Source organism: Nematolebias whitei, chromosome 19, assembly GCF_014905685.2.
Source record: "Nematolebias whitei isolate Nwh7 chromosome 19, NemWhi1, whole genome shotgun sequence".
Lineage (NCBI taxonomy): Eukaryota > Metazoa > Chordata > Actinopteri > Cyprinodontiformes > Rivulidae > Nematolebias > Nematolebias whitei.
The window spans coordinates 36,612,038-36,634,078 of NC_056516.1; the positions used below are offsets into that span (position 1 = coordinate 36,612,038).

Sequence of the window (22,041 nt, forward strand, 5' to 3'; positions counted from 1 at the left end):
CTGCACTCACGCAGAGACATGTAGGAGGAGATGTATGAAGGCAGCAGACCAAGAAGTGATTTAAAGATGAAAATGTACCAGTGAGAGAGTCTGCGTGAAGTTAATGATGACCAGTTAACCAGTGAATACAGGGTGCAGTGGTGGGTACGATAATCACAGCCAGTTATGAATCTTAGTGCACCATGATAGACAGCATCCAACATCTGCAAGGTTCTTGTAGGAGCGTTCATGTAAATAATGTCACCATAATCAATGGAGGGAAGGAAAGTCACAGATACAAGGTGTTTCCTAGCATTCAGGGCTAGACAGGATCTGTTTCTGAAAAAGAAACCCAGTTTAACTTTCAGTTTCTTTACCAAGTTTTCCACACAGAGCTTAAAAGAGAGATGCGAGTCGACCAAGATACTCAAATATTTATAGGAATCAACAAACTCAATTGGGACACCATTTGAGGATGAAATCAAAGAACTGCTGGGACCGACTTCCTATTTGAAAAAAGCATCCCTTTAGTTTTGTCGGCATTCAGGACAAGTTTGAGGCGGAACAAATCAGACTGGATGAACCTGAATGCAGATTTCAAAAGCTGGAAAGCCTTTTCAACTGTTTTAGCTCAGCAATAAACAACTGTGTCATCAGCGTAGAAATGTATGGATGTATCAGGGATGTTTTGACCTACATTACGTATGTAGATTGTAAAGAGGATGGGTCCTAAGACTCAGCCTTGTGGTACTTCATTAAGTCAACTACTGTATGCTCCTCAGGATCCTGGAGGCAAATGTGAGAACGTCTAACAGCTGAAACTTGGACTAAACTGGATCATAATGCAACGTAATGATCCAAAATACATCAGATCTACACAAAGCAGCTAAAAAAGAAAAACCATCAAGTATCGCTGTTGTCTGATGTAGCATTTACTTTAATAATTCATGTCCTTGAGGCCTCTTTTGACCCGATTCCCAGCAGTTATCTTTAGCTGATCTCAGCTGAAGTGATAAAACTTCTACTAGACAGAAGACAGAAACTGTTTCGCTCAGAAGAAAGTGGAAAAAGAAAAATCCAGGAGCTTGCAGAGAACAAACTGGCTTTGAATGCTCACTTTATTTGTGTCTGCTGAGCCGGACTGAGCTAACTGTTTGCTAACATCTAACAGAACAACTTCAGGAATGGAGAACAAACCGGTGTGCAGTCACCCCACAAAAAATAAAAGAACAGCTCAGGATTTTTTTTATCTTTTTGTTTCTAAACATCTCAGTTGTACTCCAAGCACTTTGTGATCTATTACTAACCAACCGAGACCAATAAGCAAGAATAAATCACTGCAAGAGAATACATTTAAAAAGAACTATTTTTTCCAACCCAAGACTCAGGAGAGACTTAAAACATGAGGCAAAGTGAGCAAAAAACTAATCTCCTTACACCTCACTAAATCTGCAGAGCCAAGCACCCGTTCCATAATCCAGCTCTACCTTTAATTTGGATTTAGTGGTTGCTAATTGCTCATCATGAAGCTTTTGCTCTTTGGTTAATGTGCCTACAGAAGATCTTCTGCACAACTTACACTCCTGCAGTTTGTTCACACATTTTTTTTTGTCGCCCACTGCCAAATGTGAAAGCAGAACAATTAGCTGTTAGCAAAATATCTCATGAATCTCTCAACAACATTTAATGAAATTTACATAAATTGGGATGACATCTACAATTTATGAACTTTTGGTAAAGCAAACTTGGCAAACACAAAAATAGACTCCTCAGTGAATTTTACACAAAGTGAGGTAAAATGTGGTGTGGTAGTAGAAGACAGTCATTTCCAACATTTACTTCAAACATTAAAATAATTCAGATATTCAAAGTTTGACCAAAGAGGCGATACCCCCCTGAACATAAGAGGATCTGCGGTGGAAGTGGTCTCCAGCTACAAGTACTTGGGTGTACACATGAATGACAACCTCAGCTGGAGCAACAACACCACCAGCCTGATGAAGAAAGCTCATCAGAGACTCTACTTCCTCAGACGGCTGAGACGAGCTGGTCTGGGAAGCTCAGTCCTCACCTCCTTCTACAGGTGTGCAGTGGAGAGCATCCTGTGCTCGAGCATCAACGTGTGGCATGGAGGCTGCACAGCTGCAGAAAGAAAAACTCTGCAGAGAGTGGTGAAGGCTGCACAGAAGATGTTGGAGTCAGTCTCCCCACCATCACAGACATCTACACCTCTAGATGCAGGAAGAGGGCCACCTGCATCATGAAGGACCCCACTCACCCAGCACACACACTTTTTGCCCCACTCCCCTCAGGAAGGAGGTTAAGGAGCATTAAGTGTAGAACCACTAGACTGAGGAACAGCTTCTACCCTGAGGCTGTTAGACTCATGAATCTCTAACTAGAATAATCACTGTGAAAAACCATATCATGTTGCTGCTGATCTGTTTCAATGTTGATGTGTTCATGCGTGCACATCTGCTCACAGACTCATGTTCATGTTTGTGCTGATGTTCAATGTTTTTTGTTATGAGTGCTTGGTGTATATTTAGTTGATGTTTTTCTTAGTTCATATCTTTGATGTTATTACTGTTTTTCTTATACATTTTATTGTTGGATGTAACTGGGACCTTGTGTACATAATTTCGCTCCACCAAATGTACCACATGAGGTGCGAATGACAATAAAGAAACTCTGACTCTGTCTGACTCTGATACTTATTCCTGCAGAGGATGCTGGGTATTTGATATTTTCACTTGATTCTCCAAAGGAAGGTGACCTCAGTTACTGATACAGCTCCAGTATCCTGTTATTTGCCTTCCTTAATACTGGTTGACAATAATGATGAAATAAGTTTTTGTTGCTTTTGAATAACTTTTAAAATCAGCTTTAGTTTTGTGAAAACCTTTCATGTTTGATATCCTGATGCATGCTCAATAATCCAGGTCGAAAAATCTAAAAAAGTTAAATCTGGTCCTCTGGACATTCAAAAAAAACCCAAACAAAGCAAAACAACAAAAAATGAAACCGTCCATCATTAAACAGGTGTGGAGGCCTACGTGTTCAACTGTCCCCCTCTTACAATGCTGTGATTGCTAGTATCACTCAGCCCTCTGTGAACAGTAAACAGCCATCAGTGTGCTAATGATCCATTGTTAGGCTGATGGTCCTTCTTGAGCATGTGACCAGCAAACTGGTTGATCCACTCTGAGAAGGTGCTATTTAAGAGACTGAGCTGAAAACAGCACCTCAGACTGAGGAAGTCTCTCGGACGAGAGACGAAACGTTTCTACATTTTTTGTTGTTTTGCTTTGTTTTGGGGGTTTTTGAATGTCCAGAGGACCAGATTTAACTTTTTTAGATTTCATGTTTGATCTAACAAAGTTAAGTCAGGTCCTCTGGACAGATTCCAAAAAACTTGTTGAAAAGACTTTTTCAGTCTGAGGAGCTGCATTAAACTCAGTCTTATAAATAGCACCTTCTCATAGTGGATCAACAGTTTGCTGGTGACAACCAAAACCAGCTGCTCACATGATAAAGGAGGCCATCAGCCTGACGACCGATCGTTAGTGCCCTGATGGCCAGTGGTGGAGAAAGTACTCAAAAGTACAAGTAAACAGACAAAAATGTACTCTAGTAAAAGTAGAAGTACCACATTAATGTTTTTACTTAAATAAAAGTAAGTACTTGCTTTTAAAATTACTTAAAGTATTAAAAGTAAAAGTACTTGCTGAATGTATTACCTAATGCAGTGGTCGACAATATCATTGTGTGTCTACCGTATGTATGTTTTCTGTAATACATGAATAGTGTTGTTTTAATGAACAATGCTGCAGATAATACATGTTTTTATTGTGTGACACTGTTCACACTTGGTCTTGTGATTCTGTGCGTTAGAATTTCAGGGATGACCTGCAGAGTTAAATGTCATTAAGCAAAATAAGAAAGAGGAATGATTTTACGTTTGAAAGTTTTTATTTAACACAAAGCAAAACCAATGTGTCATTTTAACTGCAGTTAAAACATTTAAGTAAAAGTTTTCTGCCTGAAAAAAGAACATTAGACCTGACAAAGAATATCTGATCATTTCAACTCCAGTTTGTCATCAACTCTAGTTAAAATACTGTCTAGTCAAACTTGTAATGGGTCAACAGTGAACGATATTTTAACTTCCTGACACCATTTTCAAAACGTGGACCTGAGTGTCGAGACATTTGGACACATCTCTTGTCTCCTAACATCCCATGAACTGACACATTTTAATATTGCAGCAAGAATTTCTTGTTCAAGTTCAAAAGAAGTTGGTTTTCAACGTGTTTTGAGTCCAGTCTGTCTCTTCTGGGAGAGAGAATCTGTCCTGCTGTACTGGATAGTCTTTCAATATTCTTTCAATAATTTTTCAATAGTCTTTCAATAATCTTTTAATAGTCTTTCAATAGTATTTCAATAATCTTTTAATAGTCTTTCAATAGTCTTTCAATAATCTTTTAATAGTCTTTCAATAATCTTGCAATAGTCTTTCAATAGTCTTTCAATAATCTTTCAATAGTCTTTCAATAGTCTTTCAATTATCTTTTAATAGCCTTTCAATAGTCTTTCAATAATCTTTCAATTATCTTTTAATAGGCCTTTCAATAGTCTTTCAATAATCTTTCAATAGTCTTTCAATAGTCTTTCAATAATCTTTTAATAGTCTTTCAATAGTCTTTCAATAGTCTTTCAATTGTCTTTCAATAGTCTTTCATTAGTCTTTCAATAGTCTTTCAATTATCTTTTAATAGTCTTTCAATAGTCTTTCAATAGTCTTTCAATAATCTTTCAATAGTCTTTCAATAGTCTTTCAATAATCTTTTAATAGTCTTTCAATAGTCTTTCAATAGTCTTTCAATAATCTTTCAATAGTCTTTCAATAGTCTTTCAATTATCTTTTAATAGTCTTTCAATAGTCTTTCAATAATCTTTCAATAGTCTTTCAATAAGGCCAAGGTTGGTGCATATCCTCTGGCTGACTCCCCACAGTGGAATCCAGTTTGGGTGTGTTAGTGGTGCTGTGGGTGCGCCCAGCTCAATGATGTATATACTAGAATACACATCAATGGCCCAGCTCTTCTTGAAGGTGGGTCTAATGTTACCTGCCCACTTTGCAGTGATTCAGTGGACCGACTCCTCTCTCACCATTGGTTACTTTCAAACTAACAAACAAATCAAAAAAACGCAACGTGAATGTAACTTGTAACACATTATAGAAATGTAGTGTAGTAGAAAGTACAGATACTTAATATAAAATCTAGTGGAGTAAAAACAAAAAGTACCCATGTTTAACTCTACTTAAGTAAAGTACAGATACATGAAAAATGTACTTAAGTACAAAAAATTGTCCAGATGACCTGACTGAAAATAGTTGGATTGTATACCTGGATTTGAGAGCATGGACTATTTTGTACTTAAGTACAGTAACGAAGTACTCGTACATCGTTACTGTACTTAGCCACCACTGTTGATGTCCGCTTGCTATTCACAGAGAGCTGAGTGATACTAGCAATAATAGCATTGTAAGAGGGGGGAAGTTGAACACGGAGGCCTCCGCCCCGTTTAATGATGGACGGTTTCTTTCCACAAAGATGGCCTCCTTCACTCCTCTGTCAATCCAAGTTAGTTTGAGAAGAACAGGAGCCCTCCAGAGGAACGAGAGCCCTCTGTGAATAGCAAGCGGCCATCAGGGGGCACTAACGATCAGATCTTATGCTGTTGGTCCTCCTTGATCATGTGAACAGCTGGTTTTGGCTGCCAGCAGCAAACTGTTGATCCACTATGCCAGGTGCTATTTATAAGACTGAGTTTAGTGCAGCTCCTCAATCTGATCTGTTTATAGGACCTGACTTTAATTTGTTAGATTTTTCTACCTGGATTATTGAGCATGCATCTGGATACTTTCATGTTTGAGGCGATGAAAATGTTTTCATGTGTAAATAAATCAAACAGTTTGTTGGAGATGCACGTCATCATGTCCTGCTCTCAGTTAAAAACTGGGGCTGAAGCTTCAGCCACAGATAGGATAAGCTTATTACAGCCCGTTATCTGTGACTCTCTCTGTATATGTGTAGCTTGCAGTACAGTAGATTAGCAGAGGAGGCAGATGGCTGAGAATTTACAGGTAGAAAAGGAATAACCTGGGGATAAGAGCGAGAGGCAGTGGCAGAAAGAGATAAGCAGGAGAGAAAGAGTGGCAGCAAGAGGTGGACGGATAAACAAGCGGGATGACAACTTATGTACCGAAAGCTCCAACTCGGGTAAATCGGTGAGGGATGGAGGGCAAAATGACAGGGATAGATGTGAGCAGGAGGTAGAGACATTCAAACAAGGAGACTTACATTGATTCCTTCCCAGGAAAACTCGGCACGGCCATGCTAGGGAAGAGGGGAGGACGGAGAGGAAGGAGAAAAACACAGGGAGACAGTCAGTGGGATGTAGGAAAGGAAAGAAGAGAACAAGGACATTCAAAAGAGGGAAAGTGGTGCTTATTACACATAAACTGCTTTTAGTCTGGGATTAAAGTAATCTTAGCTTTCATGTTTTGGATATGAGAGTGTGTGCAATTTTCAGAATGTGCACCAACGCAATCTTGAAGCATCCATTAACATTCTGGCAGCAAAATAGTTTATTTAAATTCAGTTACGGATGCAATGAAACACAACTTGTTTCTCTCTTTCAGTGCTTTTACTGTTGCATGACTAAAACAGTTTACATTGTTCAAGCTTCAAGCCTGAGGCAAGACCATTCTTTCACGTTCATGTCTTCGGAAGATTCATTTAGTGTAAATCTTGCAGCCTGGGAAATAAGCCAGTAAACTGCACTATGTGAGGTACTAGAAGTCGGATTTTATAGTTTTATATCAGTCAGTGAACTGCGACAGAGAGATGGAGGACAGAAAAGGCAGCAGGAGGAGTGATAAAAATGTGTTTGCATGTTGTCAGCCGCACCATCCCTCTTGTTTCCACACTGTTTAGGTAACCAATGGATACCATTCAGTAGTAAGCACATTACCAAGGGCAACTGCAAATTTAATGTGCAGCCAAACCTAAACAGCATTTGCTTTGTGTTCTCATAAACATGAACATGTAAAATATATGCACACGCATACGTATTAGCTGCTGTGTATAATTATCAGCACAAAAACAAAATAAAAGCAGCTTCACCTGAGGATGTTACGGCTGTCAAAGGATTATTTTCCCTCAGGCACAGTAAGCTTTCTACCACATTTGAAAAGCCAACACGTCTTCACTAAAAGGACCCTGATGTGTTGAGACTTCAAGTAAAGTTAATGTTCCTTCGGGCGCGTTAGGCTTTTGCTTTCGGCGTGTTAGGTCCTGGGTTTTCGCTTCTTTTTGTTATCACATTAGGTTAGGGCATGAAGATGTTGAGGTTCTCCTTAAGATTGACAAGAATGGATAAGATTAGGAATGAGATCATCGGAGGTACAGCACAGGTTGAACAACTGGGAGATAAAGTTAGAGAGGACACACTGAGATGGTTTGGACATGTCCAGAGGAGGGACAGTGGGTATACTGGTAGAAGGATGTTAGAAATGCAGCTGCCAGAAAAAGACAAGGAGATCTATGGATGAGTGCGTAATATCACTAAAGTTAGAAACATCTAGTCCAAAAGTGATGCTGAAAAATTGGTTCATGCATTTGTCACATCAAGACTGAACTATTGCAATTATTATCTGGGTGTCCAAATATTTCTTTAAACGTCTTCAGTTAATCCAAAATGCTGCTGCCAGAGTCTTAACTGGAGTTAGTGGGAGAGATCGTATCTCCAGTTTTAGCTTCTCTCCATTGGCTCCCTGTCAGAATTAAAGATCTTACTTCTAATCTATAAAGCACTCAACAACCTAGCTCCATATTATATTACAGATCTTATTGGTCCATATTTTCCTAACAGAGCACTTCACTCTTAGACTGCAGGTTTACTTGGGGTTCCTAGAGTTTACAAAAGCGGAATTGGAGGCAGGGCTTCTAGTTATCAGGCTCCTCTCTTGTGGAACCAACTTATAATTTCTGTCTGTGAGGCTGACACATCGTCCAGTTTTAAGACTTTAATTTTTGATAAATCCTATAGTCTGTTAGGGTTGGCTTTGGTTTCCTGAGCTATCCCTTACTTATGCTGCTATAGGCTTAGACTGCTGGAGGACAAATTGACCACATTTCTTCACTCTGCTGCCGTCTTTATTTGCTCTACTCTGTTTGTTTTTGTAATTTATTTAACATCTGTTTTTCTTTTATTTGTTTTGTTTTTTGTCTTTCTTCCTATAGAAAGTACACCTGGACCCGTCGTTCTGTGTTTGTCTGTTTCTCCTTCCTGTTCCCTCAAGCCATTAGAAGCAGATGGCCGTTCGTCCTGAGCCTGGTTCTAATGGAGGTTTCTTCCTGTTAAAAGGGAGTTTTTCCTTCCCACTGTCTCCTTTGTGCTCGCTCAGGATGGGAGACTGTGATGAAGTGAAGATTCAACGCAATCCTTAAATAGATAACTTTTACTAACTGGCTGTATGTGCACGTTTTTGTACAGTGCTCTGAGATGACTTCTGTGGTGACTTTGAACAATAGAAATCAACTGAATTAAATTTAAATAATGGATGCAGTTAGAGAGGACATGGAGGAGGATGACTCAATGTGGAAACCCCTGGAGAAGGAAAAGCCAAAAGAAGAAGAAGAAAGTTTTTGCTTTTTTTTTATTCATGTTAGGTTCTGCACGGCTTGAGTTGGATACGATGTGTTTTAGAGAAGTGTTGGTTTTAAAAGGAGTGAGATGATTGTCTTAATCAGATGTCAACACTTGGTTAGATTATCTGTAACTGCAGACATAAAACTGTGAGGGAGAAAAAACAACCAACTCTGAAGTAGAGGAAGGAGTGGTAACGGAGTGGTGGTGATAAAACTTCAACTGTTCGCAGATATTTCTGTTTTCACCAGCAGCCTCCACCTGCCAGCGGATCAGAACCATTATTTTAGCTCCAAACTGGATCTTTAAGACTCGGATGGAAACTGTCCACATCTGTATCATTTTATGTCTTTATCCTATAACTTTACAGAATATTAAAAATAGGAACTGTAAAGCTCACAGGCTTGGATGGGGAGACCTGTATTTTCACTCTCACAATAAAACTGAACTTTTTAATTTTGAATAGCTTGCTTAGTCAACAAACACACACACACACAAACTGGGATTTTATTTAAGTTACTAGAAATTATTTATTAGAATTGTCATGCAACAGATAAGCACTCTGGATTCTTGTTTTTGTATTTAAAAACAGAAGAAAGCCTTTGAAATTGTTATTTTAAAGATTATTATTGTTTGAATTAATGTTTTGGTAAAAAGGGGCAGATATTATAAGATTTTTGTCTTCTTTCTGCTGCCTTTCATTTTATTTGTGATTGTATTTCTTATTGTATATTGAATTGTTTTTTTATGAATAAACTTATAAATATAATAAATTCACAAAAAATGAAATACCATATTTTTTGGCGTATAAGTCACATCAGTCAAAAAAAAAAAAAAGCATCACGAAGAGGAAAATCAAACAGAAGTCACATTTATTATGCATCACTGTTGACCTGTTGTGTTTATTATGCATTTATTTAATGTTCAATTTTTATGGTCAGTATTTAAAGCGTCAGTCAAAAATTGTGTTATGACTATGAAAATAAAATGTTTATAAATCACTTTGGCGTATAAGTTGCAGGACTGACTAATTTGTGCAAAATAGCCTGCGACTTATACGCCGGGAAATACGGTACTTTTACCAAAATCCTATTTTTTATCTGTTATTGTCTAGATTTGAGCTATTTATACAGAGAATTTGAATGTCTGACATCACCAGCACTAATTTGTTTTTAATAATGAATATGAAAATATTTATTCTTCCTGTAAAACCATCCAATTCATTGACAAGTGTGGCAAAAATCCATCTCTACAACTTATTACTCTGCAAATCTGAAGAGGCGAACCAGTTTAGTCAGAGACACAGTTTTTGTGAACTTATAAAAAAGTTTTAGTGTCGTCCATCAAAACTGCTTAAAATATTTTAATTTATTTAATGGGTCTCGTAGCAGCAGAATGAAGTTTGATTTCCAAAAATCTCCGCTGCTGTTGATCAACGACCCCGTTAACTTCTGCAGAGAAATTGTTCTCGTTCTTTGCTGCGATGCAGAAAACGGCTGCAATTAACTTTTAAATTATTCACTTAACGCAAAAACAAAGAGGGTTCAAGGACACTGTGTTATTCACAGACGTGAACAAATAAATTACAGCGTGTTTCAGAGCTTTTAAATATACTTATTTATCATGAGGAGAAATCTGGTTTAAGCTAAGTCCAAGGACGATGTCACAACATGTGGATTTGCACATAAATCCTTTGATGTAAATATGTAAAACGTGCACAATCGCTCCTTTACCCCCTGCTCATAAAGCTTGCAGCCAAGAGGCAATGTGCACAACAAAAGCAGATATCTTAAGATTTGAACTACATGTAAAATCAAGTTAATTTTATAAAATAAAAAAACATTTTAAATTTTATTTCATTTCAAATAAGAACATCAAAGTGAGGCCTACTATTATGAACGCTGTAAAAATTAAAGACACTGAATGGCTGATTGTCTTATTGCACTTCTCAAAAAAATAATCTGAAAACATCAATATGACAACGGAAGGAAATAAAACACTGAACGAGATGAACTTAATCTTTAGTTGGACTGAAAGTAAATCCGATCTCTCCTTCCTTTGAGTTAGCTTGTTGTGAAATGGAGGCTGTATATCCTCCCAAAGATCTGGTTTAATCCCTCCGTATTGATTAGATATTTAGTGGAACCACAAATGGGCTGATGTTGCAGCTAATGCTCCTTCTAGTTACTGATACGCCGTGTGGATGTTTTCCTCACATCTGAAGTGCAACAAGAGTCCAGCAGAATGAGCTCATACATCACGTTCCATGTGATTTAGCTCCATTTTAGAGGAAAACAACAAAAATTCACTGGTTTGTATTTTGGAAAAGGACTTTCTTGTGTTTGATGAGGTGCAAACTGGCATTTCAGAGCTATACCTGCAGCTCTGAAAAAAGCAGAAAGTCTAAGGATATAGAAAGGAAAGCATCTGAGGGAAAACTCATATGCACAGCAGCAAGCTAATCTGTAATTCCTAAGTCATTCAGAAATTTAGCAATTTTTCTGTGCTATGCTTGCTAAACTGAATTATGTACACATTGACACAGCTGCATCCATCCATCCTTTTTGCTTGTTTCTTCCTTTTCGGGTCAGTTGCATACATCAGATGCTAAAATATTAAATCTAAAACATAAAGGTTGCAACTACAAGCAATTTGCATTAAATATATGACAGTAATCACAATTAAACTTTGCATTTTTACAAATTGTTTCTTTGTTAATCACTGTCTTATTGGTAGTATTTATATTTCTAATTCTTTGACATGTTATATAAAAAAATAACTGTGATATACGATGTGGTTTTATCTTTCTGTAGACCATATATCAACCACCGGTGAAACAAGGTTTTAAAGAAATAGCCGTTCAGTAATGCCATATTATATAAAGTAGCGACCACATGACTTTGTATCCTAAAAAGCAGACTAAGTCTAAGATAATCAGATCAAAATAAAAACATTTGTCAAGAGAAATTTCATCCTGGAATCCCGGTTGTTGCTCACAGAGTAAATGCAATACAAATGTAGCCTCCAGGTCTGAAAAAAGAAGCCAATAGATAAATTACTTTAATGTGTATTTTATCTAACAACCAGCAGGGGGAGACTCCTGCAGAACATTGTTGCCAGTAAGTTTGGGCACCAACCTTATCCATCCATCCATCCATCCATTATCTTTACCTGCATCTTCCTTTTTAGTTCATATATTGCAGTAGTCCCTCACAACTTTGCGGTTTCTTTTATCGCAGACTCGCTCTATCGCGGTTTTTCAAAATAAGATTGGACATGACACACAATTGGCTAACTGATGGATGAGCCACACGATCGGCATGGAATTTTTATTTAGAATAAATTATTTCCAATTATTTTGCATCTTCTGCACATTTGTGCAGCCCATACTGTAGGATAAACTTCCTGCTGCAGCTGATCAGCTGTTCAGCGAGCAGAGCATAGAAGTGGGCGTGGCCAAGAGTGCTTGCAGGTGACAAAGAGCAGAGGAGGCAGGGAGCTGAAATCATGACATTCTGTTCAGCTTTTAGAGTTTAGAAATATTGTTTAGAATATTGCGAGCGTGTGGGAAGAGTTTAAAACACCTTTATATATATATATATATATATATATATATATATATATATATACTTACTACTTGTATTACTATTCCTGCTTCGTTTTTTTTTCACTTATCGCGGGTCTTCAGGGTACGGATCCCCGCGATGAACGAGGGACTACTGTATAGAGAATCATAGAAATGTTTCATGAACCACTAATGCTATTGAAATATTTAGAAATTACTATTTGAATGTACATTTACAAGTCATTCATTTATGGAGTGAATCCATTTCAAGATGGCCACCACAGCTAATCATCCTTAATCAACAAAAAATTACTTTGACTCAGTCCAATATGCAATAAGTAAAACTGTGTATGTTGTCATACAACATGTGAGTCATAAAAAAACACACACTCCAATAGTTATTAAACTACACAAGATCACACAATAGTTTGCATGATGCACTACGTATATTTGCATTCTCACTAGTTATATCCCAGGATTAGATTTCTGAGTGTGTCAGTACATTTTCCTAGCTTCTAGAGTTTTTTATTCATAATTTTATATTTGAGTTTGTGTTGGGTTTATGTTGTCACTCAGTCCGTAGGGTTTTGTTCGTCACACCTGGGCCTGAGCCCTCTCAGAGTCTGAATCGCGTCTCTGATCGCCTCTGTCAAATCTCCCTCCACCTGCTGGCCTTTCCTTCTCTGCAGGTCTATAAATTACAAAGAGGAGGCGCGTTTGTGGAAAGAAACAACTTGAAGGCTGCTACTGGATCAGCGCTTGACACAGACAACGCTTGATCAAACAATTCTGCTACTGAAGCCACTAAACGCCAATGCGGACGCCAAAATTGAAACGTCTATTGCAATTTAAGGTTTGTCTTGACAGCAGGAGGATTAAACACGAGACTATTTTTTAAGGCGGAGGCAGAAAGCCACATGGCTTTTAGTAAATGGGGTTATACTTTGCTTTATTATTTAACTTTAATCAGATTACTGTGTTAAATAATTATAGCAGTCAAAGTTTTTGTAGCTTTCAAGCACATTTTTTGGAGACAAAATGAGCACGGAACAAAAAAAAAATCCCTTTATTATGAAAGAAACAATAAGAAAAGTGTGTTTGCGCCGTCCCTTTGTGTTATTCTTTCCTCTTCTCTGTCTCTCTCCAGAGTCCCCAGCTGAGAAGTGATACATGGCCCAGTAATGGTTTGAGCCCTGGGGAGAGCAGCTCTGTGGCCTTGATAAGAGGCCATCAACAAAGAAACACCTTCACACCAAGTCGTGCACGAGCGCGCTGTCATGCACAGAGCACCAAGTTTGATTAATATGAGTGTTTTAGGTGTCAGTGTCATCGACCATCCATCTTGAATCGGTCGTATTCGGGGTTCAGCTTTGTTCTGTTCTTCTGGCTTACATACAAGTTGCTTTGTAAAATATAAAATATAATATTTTGTCTCCTCTGGGCTAACGGTCCCCAAACCTTTTAGCTTCTGACCCCGAAAATAAAGTCTTGCACATTAAAATATCATTAGTTGAACTTCATTAACACTGTTAAAAATGTGAATGAATAAGGACATAATGACAACACAAACTGCTTAAACTCATATTATACATATTTTTATTTGACTGTTTTTTTTTTATCATTTGTGACAGTTATAGCCAGACAGTTCATGACCACCAACTTATTGGTTTGTGTCCCACAGTGAGATCCCAAGCCCAGCTTTGAGGTCAACTGTCCTTTACTATTTAAGGAAGGATTTTGTGAAATCACATTTGTTATTTTACAATTTATTTTGTTCTTCAAAGTGTTTTTTTTATTATTATTATTTATCCTTAAATATATATTTAAAAATGTTCAAATTGCTATAACTTATAAACAATAAAAATGTTTCTGGGAGCGATATTTTTTCTGACAACCATGCATGTTATAATAATTATCTGCTAATGGTGAAAATAAAGGAGATTACTGAATATTAATGATTTTACATTTAAGCGTTTGTAACACCAGAGACATAGGTCAGAAATAAGAACTTATCTTTGAATTTATTATCTTCATATTTGCTTAACAGAATTTTTGCTGTTTGTTCTAACAATTATGCAACCCCACTAGCTGGAGTTTTTGGTGTGCCTCAGGGATGAGTCTTTGGTCCCTTTCTATTTGCAATAGTCATTCTTCTTCAAGACCTGCGTAATCAGCGCCACAGTATTCATTATCAAAAGCACAGATGACACTCAACTGTTCATGGCAAAAATAATTAAATAATTATTTTTTATTCAATCTTTATTTGTTCAAATAAATAAAAACATCAGGTTCCAACGAGCTTGCTATTGTTACAGCTTTCTGACATTAATAACTGGATCACCCTGGATTTTTCAGTTTTAAATCAAATGCATTTATTTATTTGGGTGGGGTCCCTAGAACCTAGTTTCCTAGAATTCCCTAGAATTATTTTAGTCATCAAGGTCCCAGACTTGACAGTTTATCAAACATCGCCACAGGCTTCTACAAGTCCTGGAATAACATTTCATTCTAGATGCTCTGGTCAAATACATTGTTGAGTCTTGTTTCTTTCTCAGCCTGAAACACTTTTTTTTTTCTCAGTTTGAAAACTGTAATGGATTTCATGTAGGTATCAATCAGGGCTCCATTTGTGATCTCTTCTTGGTTCAAAATGCTGCAGATAGTCTCATTAGTGTGACTAAAAGCCTCATGTTGTGTCCATAAATTTGCTCCTAGTATCAATACTGATGTATTGATTTAAAAATAATACACCACACTTTCAAAACCTTAAATGCTCTAGCCTCTAAATGCATCACTCAGTTATTGACATGTACCCTTCCAACTGCAAGAACCCATATAGTGCCCAGCTGTTCCTAGGTCATAATTAGTCACACAGGAAAACTAAACCGTCTTCATTAGTGCTCCAGCTTTATGAAACTCATAAAATGTATGCACAATAAACCTTCAACTGTCTTCTGAGCCAAATTGAAAAATATAACTCTTGGTAAAAGTCTTTCACAGGATCTGATGATGTGTATTGTGAAAGAAAACAACCGACAGACCAAATGTACCTTCTGTTCCATTATGCACTTTTCACTACATTCACCAAACAATCCCTCACAGATGCTGATGATTATTGTTTCTGTACTGCAGAACAATGTGTTTCATACAAATTATTGACTATGTGAGTGAGGTGGAATCTACCAGCTTAATGTTACAATTCTATCAAACGTCCATTATCTATGTGGACATGGTTATCCTGCTCACATCTATTGGGACATGCAGGACAAGCTGCCTCTCACACAGCTCACACATGCAGACAGATTACCATTAACACCTCCACTAATTAAAAGGGATTAATATGATTATGTATTTTATGAGAAAATGTGCATCGCCTTCCAAATGTGGCCAGAAAGGTTCTGAGTGGCAGCAAGCGTTGAACTAATAAAAGTTTCTGGGCAAAGTTGAATTTAAACTTTATTTTATTATTTTATTATGATCTGATGTTGCATTTTCTGGACAGATAATAAAAAAAGATACATAAATAAAACAAATAACAGCTGAAATGGAGACATTTTGGTTTTATTGCACGTGCTTGGTCACCAGGACTCCACCATGGTAAATATTTGAGTGACTTTCTGAAGTTTGCTGAGCTTCACAGACATCCCTGACTTCCAGGGCGTTTTGCCTTCAGCTCATTGATCAGCAGTAATACGAATAATTCTTTGAATTGAGGTCAGGTAATGTTGAACATATTCTACTGCAAGGGGGAAAGGAAATGTTAGCTGTCTCATCTGTAAGTTGGTAAGAGTTCAGGTGCACTGATCCAAAACTGAAAGGCTATGTCTTCTATGATGTGGAAAGGAAGTACCGGTAACATCTGACCTATTAACCCTGTCCATTCCTCCACAGGGAAAAGTTTAATAGGTGGTTTTATCTGGGGTGGAAACATCATTTCTTCAGATTTGTCCATTCTGGGGGAATGGGCAGGGTTAATAGGTCAGAACTGAGTTCAGTCCGTGTACCCAAGCCAAGCGGTTCCTGCTATTAAATTAAATAGTGAGTTCTAGAGTAAATAAAATGCTTTAACCTTTTAGACCTAATCTGATAAACTAAGCAACACTGGCTCATTTTAAAAAGTCAGATAAATAAGTAAAAACATGATTTTTTTTGCTTGAGTTATTTTCATTCTGATAAAGAATTAAATGCCCAGTTGTTTGACCAAACTGATTCCAGGGTCAGTTCAGGGCCAGTGTTGAATTGGGTCTTTTATTTCCAATCAGAAACCAGTTTGCTCCTCCACAGACAGAGAGTCATGACTGAACAAAGTCATTCAGTCAGTAAAAGACCTCCATTATGGTGTCTGTACCCCACATGGTTGTATTCTGAATTTCTGTCGACCCTGCTGCTGCCCTTGGTTCAAAATGATCCAGGAGGCCGCAGATGCAGGAAGAAAGTTTATCTACACAGAAAACTGTGTTTGTGTCACATTATAAACCAGTATCCTAAATTTATTAGTAATATTTAAAAAAAACTTGTATATTCTGCCTGTCACAAAATCTTTGGTAAATCCTGGAAAAATTGTGTGTTTCGGCTGCTGCTGGGGCCTCTGCCATTATCCCAGCTATGAGTGCAGCTACAGCTGTCTCCTTTTCCTCGTCCTCGATTTAGAGACCAAATCCAATAAATTGATCATTAATGCGAGAACTTAATTTCCATTTATTTTAGAGCAATATTTTAGTGACGACAGTACCTGCAGCCACACAGTAAACAAAGGTTGAGGTAATAAATTTGGTATTGTGTTTTTTGCTGATTGTAAATATGCACAAGTTTAAATAACTTAAGTTCAATAACTGATAATTTATATATTTATGTAGTTTCAAGTCTTGTTGCAGTTTAGTTGTCCTTTGCAGTGATTTAACTTTTGTTTCTCTGAGTTGTCAGTTCCTGTGGAGACGCTGCTGAAGTTGTCCTGCCCCTCCCTGAAAACAGCCCCAGCTGCATCACATCTACTCATCAGTCTAAATGGACTGTACCACGTTGTATGTCAGCAGAGGGAGACGTTAAATATTATAATTTAATTTTTACATCTTTGTCGAGATTAAATTCATTGTTGTAAATGGATTAATTACAATTTAGCACTACTTTGATCAGTGATGTTTGTTTGTTTTTTGCTAATGTTACTTGTAATTTAGTCTATTTAATGTGTCCCCACCCCCCTCCTCTAGTGTGTCAGAATGGTCTAATCAGCCACTTTATAAAGTCTCCCGTGTTTCAATTAACAGACCATTAGTGATTTAAATAAAAATAACAGTAAGTTAGAGATAAAGGAATTGCTGCAAAGATCATCAGGGAATATAATTTTTACCGGCATATTTAGATATTTGAGAAGAATAAGTAATTTACAAATGATATAACGTGTAAAATAGTATAGAGTGGTATAACATCTGGTCCATACTCCAATCCAGAAGGTGGCGGTAATGCACCTAAAAGTTGTTTGTCAACCGCCATAAAAAGACGAGAAGAAGAAGAAGAATTATATAAAGCAAAATTTTACAAACACTGTATAGAATTAAAGGTTCAGGAGTTTTTGTACGATTAATTTGGATCCCGGCTCATATAGGGGTTTTAGGTAATGAACTTGCAGATAAATTTGCTAAAGAAGCCACTAAAAAGATAGACATTTCTTTATCAGTCTCATACAGCAAATCAGAAATAAAATGTAAAGGAAGAAATGAATAAGAAATGGCAGGAGGAATGGAACAAGGAGCAGAAAGGAGACGTTTTTATTCTATTGAAAAAAGTGTGGGTAGGATGAGGGAAACATCAAGGAGGAGGAGGAGGGAAGAAGATATTTTATCAAGACTTAGATTTGGCCTTACATATTTAAATTAGAATCTAAAAACAATAGGAAAACCTCCTACAGGAGTTTGTGAATGTGGCCGATCACAAGAGGCAGTAGAACATGTACTTATAGATTGTATAAAATGTCATAGTTATTCTTCAAAATCGATTTCATGAGCAAAAAGTCCAATTTAATTTAGTTGAGTTGCTTCGCTTAAATTCAAATCACATTTTAAATAGGGCCTTTTTTCATTTTCTTGTAAAATCAGAACTTTTCAGGAGAATATAGGTTAGGGTTTAATTCTGGTTCACACTCCAATCCAGAAGGTGACGGTAATGCACCAACAAGCTGTTTGCCAACCGCCAAGAAAATCAAAGAAGAAGACGACGAAGAAGAATTAGCGGGCCAGTTAGTGCTTTAGGTTCTTGTGTTGGTATTAGTTAAATTTTGTTCTGTCGACTTCTTTTACGGGCCCAGAACTGCAGATTTTGAGGTTTAGTAAATAGTTTGAAATTATTTTTTACCAATCTCTTGTAACGTGTTGATTTTTTTTTCAGTCATCAAGAACTTTTTGCTGCAGAAGCTGTGATAAATGAGCAACGAAGAAGCTCTGTGGCTCACGGTTTTCAGAAGAGACGGGAAAATATAAATATCTCCTCCTATATGTGGACCCTAATACTTGAATTTTCTACTTATTTATGAACAAATATTTTAATGCTGATCATTTTAAGCGTGAACAGCGCACTGCCTCAAACTGTTATATTCAGATTTTGAAGCCGGTTTGTGAAGGCTTCTTTGCAGCACACAGTGCATTGACCAGACTACGTGACTTTTGATTCTAAAACAATCGGCAGATGATAAATTCTAACCTTAGGTGGAGAAATAAATTCTGCAAAGCTCTGCTGCTGCTTACTTTCCTCCTTGTTTTCTCATTTTAAAACCAGCTTTTGTATTTTTTTGTCACCACTTCAGTTAAATATTTTAATGCTGAACATTTCAAGTGTAGCGCTTCATCACATGCACTTTGATGTTAGCGAGCTCTTAAAGGCTCAGATGCATGAAAAGTTCAGAAGAAAACATTCATGAACAAAAGTATGTTCCTCGCATTGTAGAGCTCCGTTTTTGCTTTTTTGTTGTTTTCAAAGCTCAAGATCTGGGAAAGTTTTCCAAAGTTGAGAGCTCGCCTCTCGCATCATGAGGAAGTTGGAAAAACAAAGCTCGTTTCTCGCCACAAAGAGAAGGATCCAGTTCTGCAAGGTGACACTTCTTTCTGAACCGTTCAGATAGTATCACCGCAAACTGCTTCTTCTGTGTTTTTCCCAAAACAACTTTCAGTGAAATGAAAAGTTTGGTGCAGGATCAGGGAAAAATAAATAAAATGTAAAAGAAAAATCTGAAACGTTTTACCTGATCCCCATCTTTCCGTACCGGCACTGCATCGGCTGCTGGATAGACAGAAAGACAAAGAAAAGGGAGAAATATATTTAACATGAGAAAATCTCATTATCATGTCCATTTGTTGCAACAGGTCTATGAGCAGAGGACATGGACGCAAGGAGACGAGAGTAAAGGGTGAGGGAGGGGAGGCAGAAACACTGACGGGAGGACGATAACACTGTGTCGAACTGATGCATCCTGACTGAGAGAAAATAACAACTGAGCACGTGCACGCACGTGCGCACGCGCAGCGAGGTAAATGTAGACAAATTAACAATGCCAAGCTGCAGCAAACAGAAGGCACAGAGGGTGATCAAAGGTAAAACAAGTCGTTTGTTCAGGTGGAGCAGAAAAGACCGAAATGATCCTCGAGGCTCAATGAGACTAACCTGGATAAATAAATGTTGCATGAATGAGAATTTGATAACATTCATTTTTCTTCCAGAATGTCCTCGAGCCTGAGTGTGTTGTCCAACGAAAACACTAAATAAAAAATATCCATGTCTGGAAATCACCAGCTGCAGAGTTTATGGTAACACTGTGAAAGCCTAAAAAATAAAATTATTACTTTATTCCTGGACTTTTTTATTCATTTGTAATATATATATATATATATATATATATATATAATTATTATTATTTTTTTATTATTCAAGCAGGTGACATTATTCGTATCAAAACTAACATTTACTTTGCAACCACTATAAAAAAGATTTATAGTTCTTCTTTTGCTATAGATAATCTCTCACATTGAAATATTAGGTAAAGCATATATTTATTAGAATGAATTGTTAAATTATATAAAACAAACCTGGAGTGAGATTTTGGTTCAGACTAATTCCTGGTACATGTTGGAAAATACCAGGACTGTCCCACCTATGGGCCAGTTGGTAAATGGTTTCCAGTTTCCTCAGCTTCAGATTCCATCGTTGCTTTTTGGCAGATATTGTTTTCCTGTTAAGTTCAGTCTGAGGCCACAGTCTGCTGCTGGAAGTGTGTATTACCAGTCTGAGTTGGGAGTGAGCTGCCTTCTCAAGTGGAGGACTTCACATATCTCAGGGCCTCGATGACAAGTGAGGGTAGAATGATGGAGGAGATTGATCGTGGGTAAGGTCTGTGTCTGCAGGGATGCAAATGTCATCCTGGTCTGTTATAATAAAGAGACAACTGAGTTTTTAATTTACTGGTCGGTGACGTCCTGTGGATGAGAGATGTGGGAGGTGACTGAAAGGGTGGCCAGGCTCTCCTTTGGATCCAACCTATGATCTATCTGTTCAACTTTTCTATAAAATTCAAGACCATATTTTTTTTTGGACTATAAGGCGAACTTTAAATCCTTTTAATTTTCTCAAAAATCGACAGTGAGCCTTATAATCAGGTATGTGGCTATGTGGTTATTGTGAATGAGTTGAATAAAGTTTGACTTATCAATTGTTTTGTTTTTCTTAATGTGCCTTATTGTCCAAAAAATATAGCATTTTGTTTATAATAACTGTCAACACTTGCTCTTGCCAAGTTCGGACGTATTCTCCTCTCCCTCTCCGCGCTGCTTTGCTCTGTCCTGTCTGTGAAGCTGCTTAGAGCCTCTCTTCTACAAATCTTCCAAATCATAACTATGGATTTGGATTTGCTCAGTTGGTCCCTCAACACAATTGATATCATTTCTTCGAAGAGAAGACGGGCTTTAGGTGAGCCGGTTTGCCCTGTTGGCACGCACGCAGCTGGATATCACATCGACTTGGAAGACTTGATGACGTGTCTATCTCTGCTGCCATTTGTGGATTTTAAGGACGCATATAAAATTAGATTTATGATCTCTGGTTCCTGCTTTTTGGATTCATCTGGTTCCTGGTTTATCTACAATCAAGGAAGTTGTCGGCAGCAAATTTGGACCCGGTCATGCTGCTTGCCTTATGATGGCTTGGTTCGTGCCTCGAGCACCCAGACTCAAATGCTTTTGGCAGGATGGATCAGATCTCGGGGATTATTCTCAGGCACGGTCCATTGGTGTGGCCATGTAATTTGGACATTTCTGAACCGAGTGGACCGACACAGACTCAAGGTATTTGTCATTAAATTCTGCCTGTACCCAAAACAATCATGTTTTTCTGAATTCGGCTCCCTGACTGGCCTTGACAGGCCATCTTATCTCAACCCACCTGGAAGTTTTGTAAACCTGAAGCTCTGCCCCCTCCCTCCACTCCTACCGAGGAATTTCCATGGACTTTTCAAAGGGGCCTAGCTGAATAAACATTCTGTCATCATTTCAGACTCTTTGGAGTCGTCCTTGGCCATCCTAGGCACATCCCCCGAGTGTGTACGGATCTCTCCAGAGGGAACTATTTGAACTGAGTGATTTTCATCTGAACTCTGCAGTGCCTCTGTGTGTCGTCTCTGACTGCTCACCACCCTTGCATCCCCGGCGTAATGTCAGCGTCATTATGTGCTAGTGTTCGAGATTTTTTTTTTCATTATCACACTGTTGACCTTGAACCAGATGTTAAAAGTGTGTTAAGAA

At 37.8% G+C, this 22,041-nt stretch overlaps 1 protein-coding gene across 1 annotated transcript in view; it reads right to left on the reverse strand.

Annotated features, from left to right (window-relative positions):
* LOC119426032 overlaps positions 1–22,041 on the reverse strand; it is a 56,770-nt gene that overhangs the window by 19,886 nt on the left and 14,843 nt on the right. Inside the window, exons 2-3 of the mRNA XM_037693592.1 lie at positions 19,494–19,531; positions 6,348–6,383 (exon numbers count right to left, since the gene is read on the reverse strand). Of these exons, the coding sequence (XP_037549520.1) occupies positions 6,348–6,383; positions 19,494–19,531 (74 nt within the window). The remainder of the gene's footprint in view (positions 1–6,347; positions 6,384–19,493; positions 19,532–22,041) is intronic.